We start from the raw sequence: 22,971 nt of genomic DNA, 5'->3' as shown, positions 1-22,971 counted from the left end.
ACAATAAGAGAAGTTGCAAACAAATTTTTTCTTGGTTATCTTTTTAAAAAGATTTAATTTCTTTGGAGAGTATCTTTCAAAATAGAAATTATAGAGATGAAAAGTAAAATATTTGAAAGGAAAATTTCACTGGATGGGATTAACAGTAGTTACATACTGCAGAAGAAAAGATCAATGAACTTGAAGGCAAAGCAATAGAAACTCTTCAAAATGAATAGTAAAGAGAAAAAAAGGCTGAAAAAAAAACTCTTCAAAATGAATAGTAAAGAGAAAAAAAGGCTGAAAAAAAAAAAAAGGTTGCAGTGACCTATGGGACAATAAAACTGGTCTAACAGGTTTAACTGGAGTCCCAGAAGTAGAGGAGAAAAAGGACAGGAAATACATAATGGCTGAAATATTTCTAAATTTGATGAAAACTATAAACCCTCAGATCCTAGAAGCTCAATGAACACCATAACAGGATAAACACAAAGAAAACCACACCAGGGCAAGCTAATCAAGCTGCTGAAAACTAGTCACAAAGAGAAAAGTTAAAAGCAGCCAGAGAGAAAAAAAGGCACATATTGTACAAAGGAATAAAGCTAAGAATGATTGCAGACTTCTCATGAGGAAATGTGCAAGCAAGAAGACAACTGAGTGGTATCTTCAAAGTTCTGAAAGAAAAAAATTATCAACTTAGAACTCTATATCCAGTGAAAATATCCTTCAAAAATTAAGACAAAATAAAGACTTTTCAAACAAAAGGTAAGAGAATTTGTTGCTAGCAGACCTATACCATGAGAAAACAAGTTGTTGTTAGAACTCTATATCCAGTGAAAATATCCTTCAAAAATTAAGACAAAATAAAGACTTTTCAAACAAAAGGTAAGAGAATTTGTTGCTAGCAGACCTATACCATGAGAAAACAAGTTGTTGTGGTTAAGTTCTTTAAAAGAACGTAACTTTTACCAGATGGAAACCTGGATCTACACAAAGGATTGAAAAATGCTAGAAACGGTAAATATAAAATATTTATTTTTACTCATTTTTAAACTTCTTTCAATGATAATCTAGGGCAATGTTGAGAGCAGCAGGTCCAGTGGTGGTGTATATGTGCTGACTGAAAAGCAGTGCCACTGCCGTGGAGCAGTGAGGAAGACTGTCAGCCTGGTGGCAGAGTAAGTGGAACAAAACAGTGCAGCCAAAAGGTGGCACAGCCCGGCTGTGGGTGTAGGAGGTGTGGTCCAGAGTTGCTAATAGGTGCATTCTAGCCTGAGCATTGCATCCCTTGGCTGATATGAGTAGTTATCTAGTCTCCCTGCATCTCCTGCTGGGTCCCATATAGCAGGTGCCCCTACTATGAGATCTCTTGCCTGGTTGGGCTTTGGCTCTTTTCTTCCATTCCTTCATTTAAGCTTCTCAGTTCTACCCTCTGAAGTACTGGTACCAAGACCAGTACTTGGACTCCCTAACTACAAGAAGGACATGGAAAATGTACCCTTAGTCATACCTGCTGTAATCTCTGTAACTATTTTTATTTAGTAAATCATTATTTTGAAATCCTAGAATTTTACTTACACCTAGATAGAACATAACAAGAATATGGATTGTTGGCTTAATAAAGGATATTAGAAGACTTGCTTTCTCAAATGCAAGCTGCAACCTCTATGCTTGAAGATGCTTAAAAAGATGAAACTGCAGAGCCCTACCCACCATCAGTCCCTCCCATCAGGAAGCACACAGGAGGCTCCCAGATAGCTTCCTCCACAAGAGGGCAGACAGCAGTATCAAGCAGTATCAGCAGTATTTCGTCTTGCAGAACTGAAAACCACAGCCACAGAAAGAAAGAGAAAATAAAAAAGCAGAGGATTTTGTACCAGATGAAGGGACAAGATAAAACACCAGAAAAACAACTAAATGCAGAGGAGATAGGCATCCTTCCAGAAAAAGAATTCAGAATAATGATAGTGAAGATGATCCAGGACTTTGAAAAAAGACTGGATGCAAAGATCGAAAAGTTTACCAAAGACTTAGAAGAATTAAAGAGCAAACAAACAGAGATATGCAACACAATAACGGAAATGAAAAATACACTAGAAGGAACCAATAGCAGATTAACGGAGGCAGAAGGGCGAATAAGTGAGCTGGAAGACAGAATGCTGATAATCACTGATACAGAAAAGAATAAAGAAAAAAGAATGAAAAGAACTGAAGACAGCCTAAGATACCTTTGGGACAACGTTAAACACGCCAACATTCGCATTATAGGGGTCCCAGAAGGAGACGAGAGAGAGAAAGGACCTGAGAAAATACTGGAAGAGATTATAGTTGAAACCTTCCCTAACATGGGAAAGGAAATAGCTACCCAAGTGCAGGAAGTGCAGAGAGTCCCAGGCAGGATAAATCCAAGGAGAAACACGCCAAGACATATAGTAGTCAAGCTGACAAAAATTAAAGACAGAGAAAAGTTATTAAAAGCAACAAGGGAAAAACGACAAATAACATACAAGGGAACTCCCATAAGGGTAACAGCTGATTTCTCAGCAGAAACTCTGCAAGCCAGAAGGGAGTGGCATGATATATTTAAAGTGATGAAAGGGAGGAACCTACAACCAGGAGTACTCTACCCAGCAAGGATTTCATTCAGATTCGACGGAGGGATCAGGAGCTTTACACACAAGCAACAGCTAAGAGAATTCAGCACCACCAAACCAGTCCTGCAACAAATGCTAAAGGAACTTCTCTAAGCGGGAAACATAAGAGAAGAGAAGGACCTACAGAAACAAAAACAAAACAATTAAGAAAATGGTAATAGGAACATACATATCGATAATTACCTTGAATGTAAATGGACTAAATGCACCAACCAGAAGACACAGAGTGGATGAATGGATACAAAAACAAGACCCATATATATGCTGTCTCGAAGAGACTCACTTCAGACCTAGGCACACATACAGACTGAAAGTGAGGGGATGGAAAAAGATATTCTATGCAAATGAAAATGCAAAGAAAGCTGGAGTAGCAATACTCATAAGAGATAAAATAGACTTTAAAATAAAAAATGTTACAAGAGACAAGAAAGGACATTACATAAAGATCAAGGAATCAATCCAAGAAGAGGAGATAACAATTATAAATATATATGAACCCAATATAGGAGCACCTCAATACATAAGGCAAATGCTAACAACTATGAAAGAGGAAATGCAAGGCAGAAATAGAGACACAGGTGTAGAGAACAAACACATGGACACCAAGTGGGGAAAGCGGGGAGGGTTGGGGGGGAATGAATTGGGAGATTGGGATACCAAATTGTACACTCTAAATATATGCTGTTTATTGTCTGTTAACTGTATCTCAATAAAAGTTCTTAAAAAAAAAAGATGAAACTGCAGTATTGGTGAGGGCTCTGATTAATGGAAGGAAGACATTACTTCAAAAACATGGGGTGAAATTGTAAGCAATAAATGAAAACATGATTACAATTATCTTTATATATGGCATTAATTTACCTTATAGTGTCTTCGCCACAGAACATTTTCACATAGTTTCAAAATAATTCATTATTTAAGTTGTGGCATCATTTTCAGACCATTCATTCATAGTTACAGGGAAAGAAATTGAGTATTTTAAGTGTAGACATGATGAGCTTATTAAAAACCAAAAATTGTTTGTTAGAGCTTTTCAGACTAGAAATGAAAAAGTCACTGAAGCATCTTATGCATAAGTTATTGTATTGCATGGGCTGGAGAAATGCACATAATAGCTTAGAGACCAGTGAAGCCTTAGACAGTTGACACTGCTTAATGCCCACTGGATGAAAAGTTAGTAAAATAACTCATAGCACTGCCTCTTTTCAATGGTACAGTAACTTGTTTATCTAAACATTTAGCTCTAGAACATGGAGACAGTTATTTTTTTTTCTTTTACTTTTTATTGCGTTGCTTATTTTCTTAATATTGCACTTGAGAGTTATTTATGTATTCTGGATAGAACTCATTTTTATCAGATTGTTATTTATAACTATTTTACCCCAGTCTGTGGCTTGTCCTTTCATTCTCTTAACATTAGTTTCCATTTCCATTTCGTTCATTGCTAGGATATAGAAATATAGTTGATTTTTGTATATTGATCTTATATCTTTCAACTGTGCTAAATCCATCTTTTGATTTAGTATTTTCTTCTTTGGGTTTTTTTCTTAGATGAGATTTTCCCCCATAGATGACATATTTACAATATTGAATCCACTCCATTTATATAGTATATCTCTTTATTTAGATCTTCTATGATTTCTTCCATTAGTTTTCAGTGAAAGACTTACTATCTCATTTGCAGAACTGTACTCTCACCTTAAAAACAGACAAGTCTAACTCTACTTCACTTTGCTGTACAGTAGAAACTAACACAACACTGTAAAACAACTATCCCCCCTCCCAAAAAAAAAGTTAACCACGCCACCTCATCACCATTTATAAAATGGTTTTCCATTGTAAAAGTTAAGCAACAATAAGAATAAAGGTAGCTTTTTTACTTTCCATTATGAATTGTTGTGTAATCAAGTTAAAATGTTTTGAGCAGGCATTCTACCTGTTGTAGTAAAAAGTCCTATCTCCTGAGTTAATGTGAAATAAATTCCTATTGATTGAACTCAAAAAAAAACAAAGAAAAAAAACAGACAAGCCTATAAATGTGGCTAGACTTGCTGTTTTGCTTGTAGTTACACGGTATCAGCGCTAATCTTTGAAGAAGACCTTCTTTATGTGAACAGTCAGCAATAATCATAAGTGGTACTAAAATATTGAAAGTGCTGAACAACTTGTTTGAATCTCATGGTTTATCCTGGAGCAACTTATATATTTTATATTATATATATATGTGTGTATATATATATATATTTATGGCATATATTTTTGGTTATGGGGTGTGTGTGTGTGTGTGTATAATATGGTTTATCCCAGAGCAACTATATTCTCATGAATGTGCAAAAGCAATGGTGGGTAAAACTGCTGGAACCATGGTATATAAATTAAGGCAGTAGTACAAAATATACCAGCATTTATTTATTCTTTATTGCCGTGTACACACAGTAAAAAGAAAAAATCCAGTTTCACTTAAGAATAGCCTTGGCGAAGCACTAAAAATGATGAAATCTTGATCCTGGACAAAATAGGAGGTATGCAAAAGTGCTTCTGTTATAAACTATACTATGGTGGTTGTCTTGAGGAAAAGCACATCTGTGATTAAGCAGGACTTAAATAGCCACTTTTCATGGAATAACATTTTTGCATAGAAGAATAACTAATGGAGAAACCATAATTAAATACTTGGATGTTCAGCAGACACTTTCTCAAAGATGAAGTTAGCCTAACACTTTAGGTAAAATATCACTAACTGACACTATTTGCTGCCAATGATAACACATGCTTTTTTTTTTTTTTTTTGGCTGCTCCACATGGCATGAGGGATCTTAGTTCCCTGACCAGGGATCGAATCCATGCTCCATGCAGTGAAAGCGTGGAGTCTTAACCACTGGATTACCAGGGAAGTCCCTCACACATTTTTGAATGAAAATCAGAATTTTGAAAAACTTCCTTCTGCCATTATAAGCTTGACAGTTCCCCAAAACTTAAGCTTTGTTCCAAAGAGATCAGCATTCCTATCAGTTAATGTGATTTCTGATACTGCATAAAGTGTTTCAACATTTGTAATATTTGCGTAACTTAGTGAACAGATATTTTTCAAATAATCAATATGAATAAGGTGGGTCAAATATCCCTTCAAAGTACAAGATGACCAATGAATTTTAATGTGACAGTACACACAAAGTTCATTGATATGTTTTCAGATTCCACACAGCATTAACCTTTAAGAAATTACCATTTGTAGAGTTTTTGTGTAGTATCAAAGAAGAATATCCATAATGACCTGTAAAGGTTATTAAAATACACTTCCCTTTTCCATCTACAGATCTATGTGAAGCTGGATTTTTTCCATATACTTTAACAAAAATAATATCAAAACACATTGAATGTAGAAGCAGGTATGAGAAGTCAGCTGTCATCTATTAAGCCAGATGTTATAGAGATGTGCAAAAATGTACAGCATTGCCATTCTTCTCATGAAATTTTTTTTTGTCTCGGAAAAAACAGTTTTTAAAAAATCACATGTTATTTGTGCTAACATGTACAGGAATTATTATTCTTATTTTAAATGAATTAATAAATATTTAAAAAGTTTAAAATATTGTACTGATGAACTCAGTGACAAGAATAAGGACGCAGATGCAGAGAATGGACTGGAGAACTCGAGGTTTGGGAGTGGGCGGGGGGGTGAAGGGGAAGCTGAGACGAAGCGAGAGAGTAGCACAGACATATATATAGTACCAACTGTAAAATAGATAGCCAGTGGGAAGTTGTTATATAACAAAGGGTGTTCAACTCGAGGATGGAAGATGCCTTAGAGGACTGGGAGGGGGAGGATGGGGGGGACTCGAGGGAGGGTGATGGGGGAGTCGAGGGAGGGAGGGAATACGGGGATATGTGTATAAAAACAGATGATTGAACTTGGTGTACCCCCCAAAAAAATAATAAATAAATTAAAAAAAAGTTTAAAATATATAATTGACAGTTTGAAAGATAATAACAATGCATCATGGGGTTTATAACATATGCAAAGTAAAATATATGACTACAATAGCACATGGAAGGAAAAGGAAAAAATAAAGAATACTGTCACAAGGGTGCTATAATGCACATGAAGTAGTGTAATGCTATTTGAAGGTAGACTATAATAAGTTGAAAATGCATACTGTAAACCCCAAAGGAACCACAAAAAATTAAAACAAAGTTATAGCTAATAAGCAAATAAAGAAGATAAATGGAATCCTTAAAAAACTCATTTAATTCAAAAGAAGGCAGGAAAATAGAATGTAAGAAATAAAGAACAGAGGGGACAAATAGAAAACAAATAGGAAGATGGACTTAAACCTGAACATATAAATACTTAATTTAAAGGTAAGTGGTCTAGGCACACCATCTAAAAGGCAGAGATTGTCAGGCTGGACAAGAAAATCACAACCCACCTATATGCTATCTACAAGAAATCCATTGTAAATATGAAGACATAAACAGCTTAAAAGTAAAAGGGCAGAAAAAGATATACCATACAAATAATAATCATAATGAAGCATGTATGACAATATTAAAATCAGACAATGTAGACTTTAGAACAAGGAATAGTACCAGAAATAAAGAGGGCTATTTCATAATAATAAAGGGGTCAATTCATCAAGAAGATATTAACAACCCTAAGTGTGCATACATCTAGTAGCAAAGCTTCAAAAATACATAAAGCCAAAACAGACACAACTAAAAGGAAAAACAGCCAAATCCAAAATTATAGTTGAGATTTCAACTCTCTCAGTAATTGACAGAATTAGCAGACAAAAAATCAGTACGGATATAGAAGACATAACACTCTCAACCAACCTGACCTAATTGATAATGACAGAAAATGCTATCCAGCAACAGCAAAATACACATTCTTTACAAATTACATGACACAATCACCAAGATAGATCACATGCTGGACCATAAAACAAATTGCAATAAATATAAAAGGACTGAAATCATGCAAAGTATGTTCTCTGAGCACAGCAAAATTAAAGTTAATATATATAGAAAAATATCTGGAAAGTCCTCAAATACTTAGAAATTAATTTTTAAAAACCCACACTTATAAATAACCCATCAGTCTAAGAAGAAAATTAGAACCAAATGAAAATGAAGAGACTATATCAAAATCTGTGGGATGTAGCTAAAGCAGTGCTTAGATGCAAATTTGCAGCATTAAATACCTATATTAAAAAAGAAAGGCTTGAAATCAATGAACTAAGTTTCTACCATAAGAAACTAGAGAAAGAATTAAAAATCAATACAAAATAAGTAGAAGGAAGGACATAACAAAGATATGAGCAGAAATAATGAAATAGAAAAGAGAAAAATAAAGTCGAATCTAAAAGCTCATTCTTTGAAGAAAATACAGTTCGCTAAATCTGTTAAGCCACAAGTTAAAATGATCAAGAAAAAAGGGAAGAAATTAGCAATACTAGGAATGAAAGAGGGGATATCATTATAGCTCCTATAGACTTTAAAATAACAATAAGGGAAAATTATGAGTGAATAAGCAAATACCTTGAAGACAAATTATCAACATGGAAGCAAGAAGAAACAGAAAGTCTGACTAGCCATGTAACTATAAAAGAAATAGAATTCATAGTTAAAAACCTTCCCACAAACAAAACTCCAGGCTCAAATGTTTTCACTGATAAATTCTATGAAACATTTAAGTAAGATATATAGTGTCAATTTACATAAATTCTTTCAGAAAAACAGAGGACTTGGGGATAGTTCCCAAGTCATTTTTATAAGATCAGCATAGCCCTGATATCAAAACCAGACAAAGACATTAGAAGAAAAAAACCCCAAAACCAAAAAACCAGATCAACGTCCCTCATCAACATAGACACAAAAATCTTTGACAAAATTTCAACAAACTGAATCCAGTAGTATATAAAAAGGATAATATACCATAACAAAGTAGGGTTTATCCCAGGAATGCTACATTAGTTTAACATGAAAAAGCAACAATTAATGCAATTTATTATATTAACAGAATAAGTGGACACCATATGACCATTTCAATAGATGAAGAAAAAGCATTTGACAAAACTGAACACTCATTTGTGAGAAAAATTCTCAGTAAATTATGAATCGAAGGGAACTTCCTCAACCTAATAAAGGATATTGAAAAAAAAATCCCTACTGCTAACCTCACACTTCATAGTGAAAGATTAAGTGCTTTCCCCCACTGATAGGGAACAAGACAAAGATGTTCATTCTCACCACTTCTATTTGACATTGCATTGGAGGTCCCAACCAGCGTAACAAAGCAAGAAAAAGAAATAAAAGGTATGAAGATTATAAAAGAATAAGTAAAAGTCTCTTTATTCACAGATGACATGTTTGTATACATGGAACATGCTAAGGAATCTACAGAAAAGCTACTAGAGCTAATGTTCAGCAATGTTACATTATTCAAGATAAATATAAAAATTCAGTTGTATTTGTATTTCTATATTCTAGCAACAATTAGAAATTGAAATTAAAAATACCATTTATAACAACATCAAAGTCATGAAGCAGGGATAAATTTAACAAAATTTGTGTAAGACCTGTTCACTGAAAAGTATAAATTAAAAATTTGAAATTAAAGACAAATAAATGGAAAGAGATAGCAAATTCATGTACTGAAAGAGTAAGTATTAAGATATTATGTTGCCCCAAATCAATCTATGAATTCAGTACAACCTATAGACTGCAATGCAAGACTGTTTTACATTAGTAACATACACTTGTATGTAAATCAACTTAATTCTTTTCTATGGCTATATATATCCCCTCATATGAATGAGGCATAACTTATTTAACCAGTCCATCAAAAGGAGTCTGTTTAAATAAATATTTTTGTTCACTAAATTTTGTTTAAAGATCTACTTTATGATTCAGGTATGTACACATACCTGATATATCTGTATACATATATGTATATATGAACATAACTGTCCATAATATAACTGTCTTACTCTATCCTAGATCATAGGATCCAAATAGTATTACTGGATTACACAACATTCTTAAATGTAATAGTCCATAAGCCCTATTATATGTAGTGAGTGATTTGCTAAATTAGCCTTTTTATGGGACCCCATGTCACCTTTGGGATTGCCCTATGGTAGAGATACTTGGGCCAGTCACATGGGCAGGGTCAATTCCTCTCAGCTCTCCCAGCTGGGCCCAACTCTTCTTCCAGTGGGATTACCTTCTTATTCCATGCCTGGCTGGCCAATCTGGCTCCCCAGTTTCTGGGCTGGAACTAACTCCTTGATCAATGGTTTTAGGGCATGACTGGTTTTGTATCTCACGAGGGTTATGATTGAAATTTCACCGCTAATCACTTCCAATGCTTGCCTTCCCAGTTCTCTTCCTTTCATTGGTGATCTAGTGTTTTCCCATGGATACATCTATTTCCTACTGCGATACCTGGTACTTCTTGCAAAGAATGGGTAGTTGTTACTGGGGTTAGTTTCTAGAAAAAGACTAGATTATGCTTCCAATTCTTCCATCTTAAAAATATAAGTTTTCCAGTATGAATGTTGAGACACTTATTATTCAAACACTCATTGATTCAATTGTTCATTCAACGAATGAACACCAACTTGCTGGGTCTTAACACACTGATGAGCACTAAAGGGCAATGAAGACAACCAAAACCACAGATGACCAAATGTATGCTACAGACTTGAGTGTTATAGGAGTGTCCTTGAACTTCTCAACAGGTTTGACTTTCTCAGCTCTCTCCCTTTTGCTATCTATCTTCCATGCTCTACCAAGCAAGCTTTCTAAAAACCAAAGCTCATCTGTTTTCATAGAAAAAAGGGTAAGCTCTTTAGTTCAGCACTCAAGGCTCTTCATAATCTGGCTCCAATTTCCATTCAAGCCTTAATCCTTTTCTCTCTCTCATAAACCCTATGTTCTACTATATCAAACTTCTCCCTGGTCCCACGAGGTACCAGGTCCTTTCCAATTTCTATTCCTTCTGCCCAGAATGCCTTTCCATCTTCTTCACCTGGCAAACTCCCAAACAACCTCCCATATTCAGTTTAAAGTCTTGGTGAAATATCTCCTCTACGCTCCTCATCTATCCTGGGTTGAGCACATTGTTCGGTCCCCTCTATTAGATGATGAGATTTTTGAGGCCATTGGGTTTATCTTGTTAGCCTTTGTATCCTTGAATTCAGGTCTGAATAGTGCCTGGCAAGCAGTATGGGCACAATGAATATTTGGTAAATGAATGAAGGAACAAATGAATGTGAAGGAAGAGCTCAAAGGGCCTTGGTATATTTAGGTAAGGGATTTTTAAAAGCACAGGGCTTTAAGCTGGACTGAAGAAGACTGTAGAGAGGTGGGGAAAGGACATCTGGAGGAGGAGGATTATTATCCTAGGAGACAGAAGAACAAAAGCTGAGACTGAGAGGGAAGACAGTGAGGGGGTTAGCCAGCAGACTGCAGCTGCCTGCTACACTGTCCTGACCTTTTCACCGATTAGATTTCTCAATTACATTTTCAGCTCATGGAGGGCAGGATATTTTGTACACTCCTTTGTATCCCCTTCATATTTGATGCACATCTCCATAGCTATTGTTCCTATAGTCTTGTGGTTCTTATTCTGCCATGTAATATAATTATTTGTGTATCTGCATATCTCCCCAGCACTCATACTCCCCTTTATCCCAGGCTGTTTGAGGTAGGGGTTGAGGTCTTAGTGTCTTTGTCTCTTCCAAGACACCTAGCATAGTGCCTGGCACACAATGGGCGCTCAGTAAATATTTTTTGAGCTACCATTTGTTGATCTGATTACAGAAGACTACAGGGATATTTGTGTGCAACTGTGTATTGTGGCACAAAACTTATATATGCCTTTACACTGTGTGGGCTATTTTTGGCAATTTTCATTAAAATGTTATCTTATTGTACCTGGAAGACGGTCATTTCAATTTTCTTCTTTGTTCCCTCTTGGATGACTCACATCTCTTATACCAGAAGGATATGACAGAAGGGATTCGAAAGGGTTTGGACAAATTTATGAATGACAAAGTCATAAATGTCTGAGTATAAGAAGTTGTTAGGAGCATACAAAGGGGAAGGAGAAAACTTGCATTTCAAAAATGCCTATTGTGTGCCAAGAACTGTGTGTTTGCCACTTGACATATATTATATCTCATTTAATCTGGCAGACTATATCAGTATAAGGATAGGACATGTCTATCTAGATGGCCAAGTCCATACTCAGCCAGGCATTTTCAGGTACCAGAGGCAGTATTCATCTTTATTAAAATTTTATCAACCTTTTAAGACAGATGAATCTATAGATTTGCATTGTTTCCTAGGAACAGAACAGTCATTCTCAATTCAGGCTTCCACAGCTTAAAACTACTTTTTGACATAACTTGATCAGTTTTTAAAGTCTCAGTGCTTTAAATTACAATGCAACCTGAGATATTCCCATAGCAATAACAGCGATTACATTTGTTCACAAATGTAATTTGTTCGCTTACCTTTATATTTCATAAAGCTTCCAATTACTGAATAAAGGTAAGTCAAGAAAAGAGACTTATATTAACCCTGACACCAGCAAATTGTCTCAAATTATAGAGTGCCTTCTATTTGTATTTTAGACACATTGAGTGGTTTTTCTGAGATACACATTATGCCTCATCTGTGGTTAGAAGAAAATTGGAAGGAAATTAGCTTGTTGTTTCTAATTTTTAAAAAAATAATAGTAACTTGAAAAAGCATAGTGGTCCCAAGTGTACAGCTTCTGCATCGAGCAGGAAACAAAATGTTATAACCCAAGTGCCATCTCGACCCCTTGGGAGATGGCTTGAGAGGGTGGAGCTACAGTCATTGATTTATTATTATAAGTCACAGTCTAAAGCCTGCAGCTACACATCCTGATCTGTGATAACATGCTTCCCACCAGGTGTCAGGGTGGGTGGGAAGAGAAGGGGTACACCTTCAGATAAAGGGATCATCAGCACACTCACAGCTCTCAGCTTTCTATTACACCTGTTTTGAGAAAATTAGAACAGACATCTATGCCTTGGAAAACGTAAAGCCCATCTCATGTGACTAAAGAAAATGGCAAAGGTTCAAATGACATGTTTCACATTTTGGATGGTCCTGCCTCCACTTTTGTGTGCCACTAATCACTGGAAAAATACCAGACCTGTCTTGGTGGTGATAGTGTATTTTTTAAATTTTATATCAGTCAAAAAAAATTGAGAGACCAGGACTACCACCAAAGAACAGAGGTATGACATACTGCCTATAGGACTTTCTAAAGATAGAGGAGAATCCAGCTTCTACATTTAAAAAAAATTGCCCCTTCTTTTTTGAGGCTAGGGGATGAAAATATGCACATATTCCAAAGAGTTCTTTGTGTGAACAGGTGACCCCTTCCCACAGTCTCTGTAATTAATTGAGAAATTAAAGTTGGTTGGCCTTTGAGATCTCTTGTAAAAAAAGGCAGAAGGTCTTGGATATTTTGGAACAAGAGTCCACTATTCTGCCAAGACAGTGTGTTATTGTTATTGGAGTGTCTCTCAACAAAACGGTATTGAGTGGTGAGGACGTGATTTTGATTAGGTGGAATGACTCAGCTCTTCCCCTTAAAGAAGAGAAGACTTGTCAGAGCCTTACTTACCTCATGATCTGGGATCTCAGAGGATAGTGTTTTCCCTAGGATGACCCCGGTCAAGTATGTCCAGCATCGAGCCGTGTTGGCAAGGTTATAGCCTCCTGTCTCCATCAAGAATTGTGAAGTTAGGAAAGAATAGTCACAAAACAGCAGGAGAGGGAAGGGGGGGGGGGTAAGGAAGGAGAGAAAAATGTTTTAATAAAAGGTCTAAAAAGATAATTCCAACTTGCAGAATTTCACCTAAACATCCCTTTATGATATTTTTGAACCACTTAGTAGGCAGACTTTAGTGAACCAGTCAGACCATGCACAGTGTGGAACTGGGAAGTCCAAGGCCTTCAAAGATTAAAAAGGCCCTCATCTCTGAACAAATATGCACCCGAGCACTCCAAGTTCCTCAATTCCACCAAGCGTCATTGGTAAGATTCAGATCCCTGGAATCCAGATCTTCTGAGGTGACCTACTCAAAGTGAAGGTTTCTGTAATGAATTTTGCAACAATTCTATAAAACGACTGCTGGATATGACTTGTATATTAAAGCTATCGGCAGATATAGCCCTGGAAACCTTCAGGAAACAGAAAAGGAAAATGCTGACAGAAACAGACTTCCTTCTTTTCATATCAGCATTCCTTTTCTCCACAAAATACAGGCCTAGTGGCAGAGATCAAAGAGAATGAGATGAGGAAGGGACTGCTGATTGACACTCTGACTCACCTCGTCAGGTCCTGTCACAGTCACCCAGCAGCCATATTATACTGGCTAATAATCAGCATATTTTTGCGCTGAATAGATGTGTTCTGCCAGGCAAGCACTAGAACATTGGCCTTTAGCTAAATTCCAAGAGTGTAAGGATAAAATGGAAAGATTTCCTAACCTCAGTGCAGCCTGAGGGAAATAGAATCTGGTCTATTTTAGGTAGGGTGACCATATCATTTATCATCCACAATGGTACACTTTTAAGAGTAAAAAGGGACACTATTAATAATTACACTGGAATAACATGTATAAATTGAGACACATGGCCACCCTTTTCTTAAGCCTTTCTATTCCTTCAAAGGTCAGGGATGCTGGGGCTTCTGTAATGTGTCTTTTTGGCCTCAGTGGGGTCCACTGAAGTTTGGGGATGTGGCCATCTCCGCCAATTGTCTATGTGTTATCGGGGGTTGAGAATTTAAGTGAAATAGTACAGGTATTACTTTAAACACTCTTGACATGGAAAATCTGAATTTATCAGATCAACTTATTGGGTATGATTATTTGATTTCAAAAAGAGTCCCCATAGGTTTTAAGTAGCAAGCTCTCTCTGGCACACATAGAATATGATTTGATTTGCAAAAATTCCATTTATGCACAGGTATTTCCAGGAATACACATATTGCATAAGAAGAGTTATATATTCAAAAGCCAAGACTTGGGGCTGAGAAAGCAAAGAGGCTTTGAAAGTGCTAAGTAAAGGCTATAGCCTCAAACAAAAATTGAATTCACATGTATGTTGCAGAAAGGGCTTTTTTTCTTCCCCCTGGCCCTACCTGTGTCATAATCACTGTCTTTAGTGCCATCAAGGAAAATAATATGTCCGCAGTGCTTATCAATTTTATCTTTTCCCTGAGTTGAAGTTAATACATTTCTTGCCAGCTTTTCCTAAGAGGTTGTCTCTTGTAAGCACCTTTAATTTTGATCCCTCTAAGGTTTGAGGCTGCCAAAGGACCAGGCTTGTGTATTTGTGTTTAATGCTCACTTATTTTCATAAGGCCTTCTCACAATCTCCTCTAATTTGGTTTTTACAACAGGTTGATAAACAACAAACTATTAGCACTTCCATAATACATACATAAGCTCAATCCGCTTGACCATGTTTTTTTTTTTTAATTTTTTTTTATTTTTTTGGGGGTACACCAGGTTCAATCATCTATTTTTATACACATATCCCCGTATTCCCTCCCTTCCTTGACTCCCCCTGCCTCGAGTCCCCCCCACCCTCCCCACCCCAGTCCTCTAAGGCATCTTCCATCCTCGAGTTGGGCTCCCTTTGTTATACAACAACTTCCCACTGACTATTTTACAGTTGGTAGTATATATATGACCATGTTATTTTAAGACAGCGATCTATTCATTGAATGAAATAAAGATTGCACCAGATGGACAGAAGATTCTAAGCAAGGCATCTTCAAATGTAGTTGAGGTTGTGAAAGGTCCCTTTCACAAATGTGTAAATGCTTCTATTGAATAGACCCACCTTTCTGTTGGTTAAGTAATACAAAACATCAGTACACACTGAAGGCAAAAATGCCCAAGAGACACTTTAGATCTCTCAATTTTGCTTTATTGTAACAAATCCATGCTTTTTTAGTGGGGGAGAAGCTGTTCTTGAATTCAGCTTAGATATTCAATTAATTCATGTGTTTACTACTTATGTGTGACTAGGGTTAGAATTTTAGTGGTATGTTTCCAAAAGATAATGATTAGAACTGGGAATCAAAGGCTATACTGAGAGAAGATGGATCAAAGTCCACTGGGGTTAACATTCTCTATTCTTAATAAGATCTGATGTCACCTTTAACCAAAGCACCTCTGCTTCAGGAATGGGAACTTAGACTTCAGAGTGCCAAGGAGTCAATGCATATGCCAGGCTGAGGAGAAGTGTGTCACAGTACTTCCTTATGCTGAACTGTGAAGGTGGCAGAGTTCATTGACTCAGGCTTCTGGACCACGAGCAGGTTGGTATTATCCACTCTAAGAAAGCCAAGTTTTCCTCAGTGTCAATGGATAAAACATGGAGGAAGGTCAACAAATTCTCCTGACCTTCCTTTGTACTCACCTCCTCCCAAAATGAGCGTTGCCAATTGCCATTGAAGGATGTACTTAAGACATTTGCCAATTCCCACTGGAGTCATGTTAAAGGAGCACATGGGATCCCCAGCTATTGTATCAGCTCCCAGCTGTAAGACCACTGCTTTGGGATTAAAGGCTATGTACACCTCCTTTAGTACACTGTGGAAAAGAGAAAGGAGACAAAATGTCAGAAAAGATAGGTCGGTTTGGTCTAAGGGTGGTCGTGGAGGGTAGTGGGAGGTATAGTTGAATCAGCAAATAGTGAAGGGAAAAAAACCCAACTTGTCAGACTCATCAAACTTTCTAAAAGGGGTAAATCAGAGTGTATGCAAATTATACCTCAAAAAAACCTGACTTACAAAAAAATTTCCCCCTACCTCCATCTTCACCAAGGACCAAATCTGCTTTTCTGTTTTAGAACTCAAACTTCCTTTAAATATTTATATTAATTTAACTTCATAAATAAAACAGCCATAGGACATAGTGTACACATTTACCCCATTTTACAATCTGTGAAAATAGGACAATACACTGAATTAAGGATTATTTCTGATAATTTGACTGTCAATATACTTGGAGTTTATCACCTAGTTATCAATTAGGGCTTGTGAAGAGAATTAAACCCTTTGCAAGCATAGATGTTATCAGCTTACTTTTTATTAGGCTAAAGGACTGCTGGGTTATGAAATGCAGCCCTCCCAAACTTGTATGTAACCAGGGTATTATAGGGAAGGGAACCACAATAACTGATCCAAAATTATAAATCTGAAAGCACTCTGAAGAATAAACTGTAGTGGGTAATAATGAGCATAATTTTGGGTAGAATCATTCAATGCCATCAAATCAACCTAACAGTTTTTTTGACAGTTAGAAGCCTTAGAGATGAATAGGAAGTTGCTACTATGACAGATGACCTTAGTCAGGCTTCTAGTATTATCATTAATTGAACATTGACAATATCCAGAATGCATTCCTAAGAGTTATAAGGTTCCTGTTCTCAAGGGGCTTACAATCTAGCTCCCAGACAAAACATATACCAGTCCTCGAGGGCTTGAGTAACTCTTACAGAGACATATAAACAAGTGCAAATTAACATACTTCAGAGTTGAGAAAATGCAGAGTCAAAAAGTGATAAAAAATGTTGGGGTTAATGACCCCTTCATAATCAACATGTCAAATTATACCAATGTAGCAAAAACAGAAAAATCCCAGATCCTTCTGAAACTGCAAAAAGAATGCAGGGATATGAAATGCTGTCCTTCAAAATTCATATGTAACCAGGGCATTGAAACTATTGAAAAGTGCTCAGCTGCAGAGGCATTCTTTGACTCAAAAGACCGTTTTGTTTTGATTTCTCATCTACACAGACAAATATTCAGTGATTGTGGAGATTATAAGAATATTATAAAACTTATGACATATGGTCCTTAATACAGGAATACTCAGGCCTATTCTCTCTTTCATGTGCTTATCTCCCAGGTGCAGAGGGAAGATAAGCCACCTGAATAGTCAGCCAACCTGTTTTTTTTTGGGGAGCGGGGGGTGTGATAATGATTTTTCCCCCAGATCTTTATTGGGGTATAATAGCTTTACACTGTTGTGCTACTTTCTGCTGTACACCAAAGTGAATCAGCTGTATTTATACATATATCCCCATATCCCCTCCCTCTTGATCTTCCCACCCACCCTTCCTATCCCACCCCTCTAGGTCATTACCGATCTTCAAGTTGATCTCCCTGTGTTATGCAGTTATTGAGCAGCTACACGTACAGAGCACCCTATTAGTTGCTGCTGGGAGACACAGAGGAAGGTATGATTTCTGTTTCAAAAAAGTTTATAGCTTAATGGGGAGGAGGGGGGAGGCAAGCAAGACTAATGTTTTTCATTTTCATTCTTTCCCTCACTTTGCACGCATTTACTGAGTGCTCTCTGTGTGTTCAGTATGTAACTGTACCAGATGCTACAGGAAAAAAAAAAGAATATGGTACAGCTCTTATCTTCATGTACCTCGGAACAGAGGGCAAGACTCAGACTACGTCGCTAAATAATTAAAACACAATGATAAATGAAATATCAGTGATGGCACAGAGGAGGATGTAGATTAACTCTTGTCTAAGATTGTTGTAAAATATGAGAAGTACAATGAGCCACCTCTCAAAATGGCTAAAATGAAAAACAGTGAAAATATCAACTGCTGGTGAGGATATGCAGAAACTAGATCACACACACCTTTCGGGTGGGAATGTAAAATGGTATAGCCACTCCGGAAAATAATTTGGCAGTTCCTGTCAAAACTAAAAATGGACTTGCCATACAATCTAAAAATTGCACTCTTGGGCATTTATTCCAGAGAAATTAAGACATACTTTGAGATAGGAACTTGTACATGAATGTTTATAGCAGCTTTATTTTTAACAACTCAAACTGGAAACAACTCCGATATACGCATACTTCAACAAGTGAATGGTTAAACAAACTGCAGTACACCCATACCATTGGAATACTGCTAATTGACAAAAAGAAACTCTTGATACATGCAAAAAACCTTGGATTGATCTCAAGGGAATGATGCTGGGTGAAGGCCAATCTCAAAATCTGTACTGCATGATTCCACTTATATACCATTGGTGAAACAACAATTAGAGAGATGGAGAAGAGATTAGTAATTGCCAGGCTTTAGGGATGAGTGTGGCTATAAAAGGATAGCATGAGAGAGACTTGTGATGGTACAGTTCTGTACCTTGACTATACTGGTGGTTGTGGTTACGCAAAGCTACATATGTGATAAAATCCCATAGAACAACACACACATACACACACACACACACACACACGAGTGCATGTATAATTGGTGAAGACTGAATAAGTTCTATAGATTATACCAATGTCAACTTCTTGATTTTGATGTGATACTATAATTGTACAAGATGGCAACATTGGAGGAGGCTGGAGGAAGAGTGCATGGGACTTCCCTGTGCATTTCATTACAACTTCCTGTGAATCTATGATCATTTCAAAATAAAAAGTAAGAAACAAAACAAAACCCAAAAAACGACTGGGAGAAGTTTACAGGCACGTGGGGTGAAGGTAGGGGAACTGGAAGCAGGGAGGGTTGTGGGGATTATGGGCAAGGGACTAGGTTTAGAGAAGGAACCACACACATCAGAGCATGAAGGCCTGGAGCAGGGAGTAGAGGGAGTGAGGCTCGTGAAGTAATATGCGTTAGGGCACAAAGGGCCAGATAGGCCAGGCAGTTTGGACTTTTACTTAAAGGCTATGAAATGTCTCTAAATCATACCAATGTTTTCCTTAGGTCAGTCTCCCAAGGCAATAGAAATAAAAGAAAAACTAAACAAATGGGACCGAATCAAACTTACAAGATTCTGCACAGCAAAGGAAACCATAAGCAAACCGAAAAGACAACCTATGGAATGCAAGAAAGTATTTGCAAATGATGGATTGAAAAGGGCTTAATTTCCAAAATATACAAACAGCTCATACAACTCAATGTCAAAAAAACAAACAAGCCAATCCACTAATGGGCAGAAGACCTATACAGACATTTCTCCAAAGAAGTCATGCAGATGGCCAATAGGCACATGAAAAGATGCTCAACATCACTAATTATTAGAGAAATGCAAATCAAAACTACAATGAGATGTCACCTCATGCCAGTCAGAGTGGTCATCAACAAAAAATCTACAAACAATAAATGCTGGAGAGGGTGTAGAGAAAAGGGAACACTCCGACACTATTAGTGGGAATGTAAACTGGTGCAGCCAATATGGAGAACAGTATGGATGTTCCTTAAAAAACTAAAAATAGAGCTACCATACAATCCAGCAATCCCACTCCTGGGCATAAATACAGAGAAAACTAATTTGAAAAGATACATGCACCCCAATGTTCATAGCAGCACTATCTACAACAGCCAAGACATGGAAGCAACCTAAATGTCCATCAACAGGTGAATGGATAAAGAAGATGGGGCACATATATACAACGGACTATTAACCATAAAAAAGAATGAAACCATGCCATTTGCAGCAACATGGATGGACCTAGCGATTATCATACTAAGTAAAGTAAGTCAGAGAAAGACAACTACCGTACAATATCAGTTATATGTGGAATCCAAAATATGACACAAATGAATTTATTTACAAAACAGAAATACACTCACAGACATAGGAAACAAACTTACGGTTACCAAAGGGGAAAGGAGGTGGGGTAAGGATAAATTAGGAGTTTGTGATTAGCACATACAAACTACTATATATAAAACAGATAAACAACAAGGTCTTACTGTATAGCACAGGGAATGATATTCAATATCCTGTAATAAACCATAATGGAAAAGAATATGAAAAAAGAATATATATCTTTATCTATCTATCATCTATCTATCTAATCTGAATCACTTTGCTGTATGTGAGAAACTAACACATCATTGTAAATCAACTATACTTCAATAGAAAAAAAAGAATTCATTAAAGGGTATGAAATGTCTCAAACATTGTGTGTGGGTGTGGGCGGGAACGTATCGCATGCACAAGGCATGATTAAATTTACATTTTGAAAAGATCCTCTGATTATAGCGTGGGATACAGTGAAGGTTATCAGGAGGTTTTTGCAACCATCCAGGCCAGTGGCAGCAAGGGTTGGGAGGAAGAGATGAATGTGGGAGATATTCCTATGGTAGAATTGATAGGGCAATACACACTGACATACAAGAAAAGCATATACATATAACAGTCATGGGTGTTTGGTACTAGGAGAGAGGAAAGGATAAAGGACAGCAGGTGTTTCTGAGAGAGTTGTTTTAATGATAGCCAGGAAGGGGGAATGAGTCCTTAGGGAGTTCTGATGAAGAGGACTTTGGATGGGTAGAGAAAAGGGTAATTAGAAGCTTTGAAAAAGGTAGGGTATTTTGTATACAGTGTAATTTGGCAGTTCCTTTGCTTCACCTCCAACTGGTAAACAACTACATTATTGCAGCATCTAGTCTAATTTTTAAAAAAATACAAATGTAATGAGTATATTCTTCATGCTAAAAAATCAAACATAAAAGTCTTTCAAATAAAAGGGAAAAAGTATCTTTTTCTCCATCTCCACTCCCTCTCCAGAGGTAACTCCTGATTTATTACACATAGTTTCAATCAACTCAGTCAAGGATGAGGAAAAGTTTGATGTGTATTTTTCCAGATCCAACTTTTCTGCCTCAGCCTTGAGTGAGCTGGTTGAAGGTATGTCTAATAAATGCCTTCTTCTACCTCTTTTCTTTACCTGAAAATGTCTTTCCTCATATTCCTTCTTTTCCTTGAGGCTAATTTCACCAGCTGGGTACTAGATCCTCTTTCCTGTTGCTCTAAGGGCCATGTATCACCAATGAGCTCTTTCTTATATCTTTAGTCTCTGCCTTCCTTACTGATTCAGTTCCTTTAGGTTACAAATTGTCTATCTCTTCCTCCCCTTTTCGATACTGCCAAATTTATCTACTTATTGGCCACCTATACATACTTCTAGCAATCCAGTTTTTGACCTCACTGCTCTCCTGAAACTACTCTCTGGAAGGGAGAGCGACCTCTGTGTCATGATATCCAAAAGCCTTTTCTCTGTTATCTTTATCAACTTCTCAGAAGCAACAGAGAGTGGATACTACTCAAAAATCTGCAGCTGGTCATCATCGATGGCTACAGCTCCATTAAAAAATCTTAAAAACAATATTTTTTTTAAAAAAACAACTTTATCAATATCCAGATAACATACAATTCCCCTATTTAAAGTGTACAGTTCAACAGCTTTTAGTATACTCACAGACTTGTGCAACCATCACCACAATGAATTTTAGAACGCTTTTTTATTTTGACTGCACTGTGTGGCTTGTGGGATCTTAGTTCTCCGACCAGGGACTGAACCTGGGCCCTTGGCAGTGAGAGCACAGAGTCCTAACTACTGGACTGCCAGGGAATTCCCTAGAACATTTTCGTCATCCCCCAAAGAAATCCTGTACCCAATAGCATTTACTACCAATTCCCACCATTTTTCAACCCCCAGCTCCTGGCAACCACTAACCTACTTTCTGTCTTTATGGATTTGTCTAATTTCAAACTTTCATATAAACGGAATTATATAATATGTGGTCTTTTGTGACTGGCTTCTTTCATTTCATTTAGCATAATGTTTTCAAGGTTCATCCATGTATTAGTACCTCATTACTTTCTATGGCCAAATATACTCCATTGTTTGTATATGCCACATTTTCTTTATTCACCATTCATCTGTTGATGAATATTTGGGTTATTTCTATACTTTTTGGCTATTATGAGAAATGTTTCTGTGGACATGTTTTCACTTCCCTAATATACCTAGGAGTAGAATTGCTGGGTCATATCATAACTGTATATTTAACTTTTTGAGGAAACTGCCTTTTCCACAGGGGCTGTACCATTTTACATGCCCCCCAGCAATGTATAACAGATGAGGGTTCCAAATCTTCTTCCACATCTTCACCAACACTTGTTATTTTCTGTTTTTGTTTTCCTAAAATTATTATATCCATCCTAGTGGATATAAAGTGGTATCTCATTGTGGTTTTGATTTGTATTTCACTGATGACTAATGATGTTGAGTATCTTTTCATGTGTTTTTTTGGCCATTTGTACTCGCATATCTTCTTTAGAGCAATGTCTACGCAAGTCCTTTGCCCATTTTTAAATTGAGTCATTTTTCTTTTTAATATTGATGTGTAAGTGTTGATATATTGTAAATACAAGTCCCTTATCAGATACATGACTTGCAAAAATTTTCTCCCGTTCTATGGGCTGTCTTTCACTTTC

At 36.8% G+C, this 22,971-nt stretch overlaps 1 protein-coding gene across 9 annotated transcripts in view; it reads right to left on the bottom strand.

Moving 5' to 3' along the window:
- The window catches only part of HDAC8 (histone deacetylase 8), a 240,559-nt gene that overhangs the window by 134,162 nt on the left and 83,426 nt on the right, over positions 1-22,971 (bottom strand). For all 9 annotated transcript variants that reach the window (XR_009050221.1, XM_057717478.1, XM_057717481.1 and 6 more), the window contains 2 exons: positions 16,119-16,291; positions 13,306-13,400 (listed from right to left, as the gene is read on the bottom strand). Coding sequence is in view for 8 of the 9 variants with exons in the window: in XM_057717478.1 (XP_057573461.1) it covers positions 13,306-13,400; positions 16,119-16,291 (268 nt within the window). In the remaining variant the exon portion in view is untranslated. The remainder of the gene's footprint in view (positions 1-13,305; positions 13,401-16,118; positions 16,292-22,971) is intronic.

The sequence above is a fragment of the Hippopotamus amphibius genome, chromosome X (genome assembly GCF_030028045.1).
Source record: "Hippopotamus amphibius kiboko isolate mHipAmp2 chromosome X, mHipAmp2.hap2, whole genome shotgun sequence".
In the NCBI taxonomy this organism is placed as follows: domain Eukaryota; kingdom Metazoa; phylum Chordata; class Mammalia; order Artiodactyla; family Hippopotamidae; genus Hippopotamus; species Hippopotamus amphibius.
This window is presented reverse-complemented; position numbering and strand designations above follow the sequence as displayed.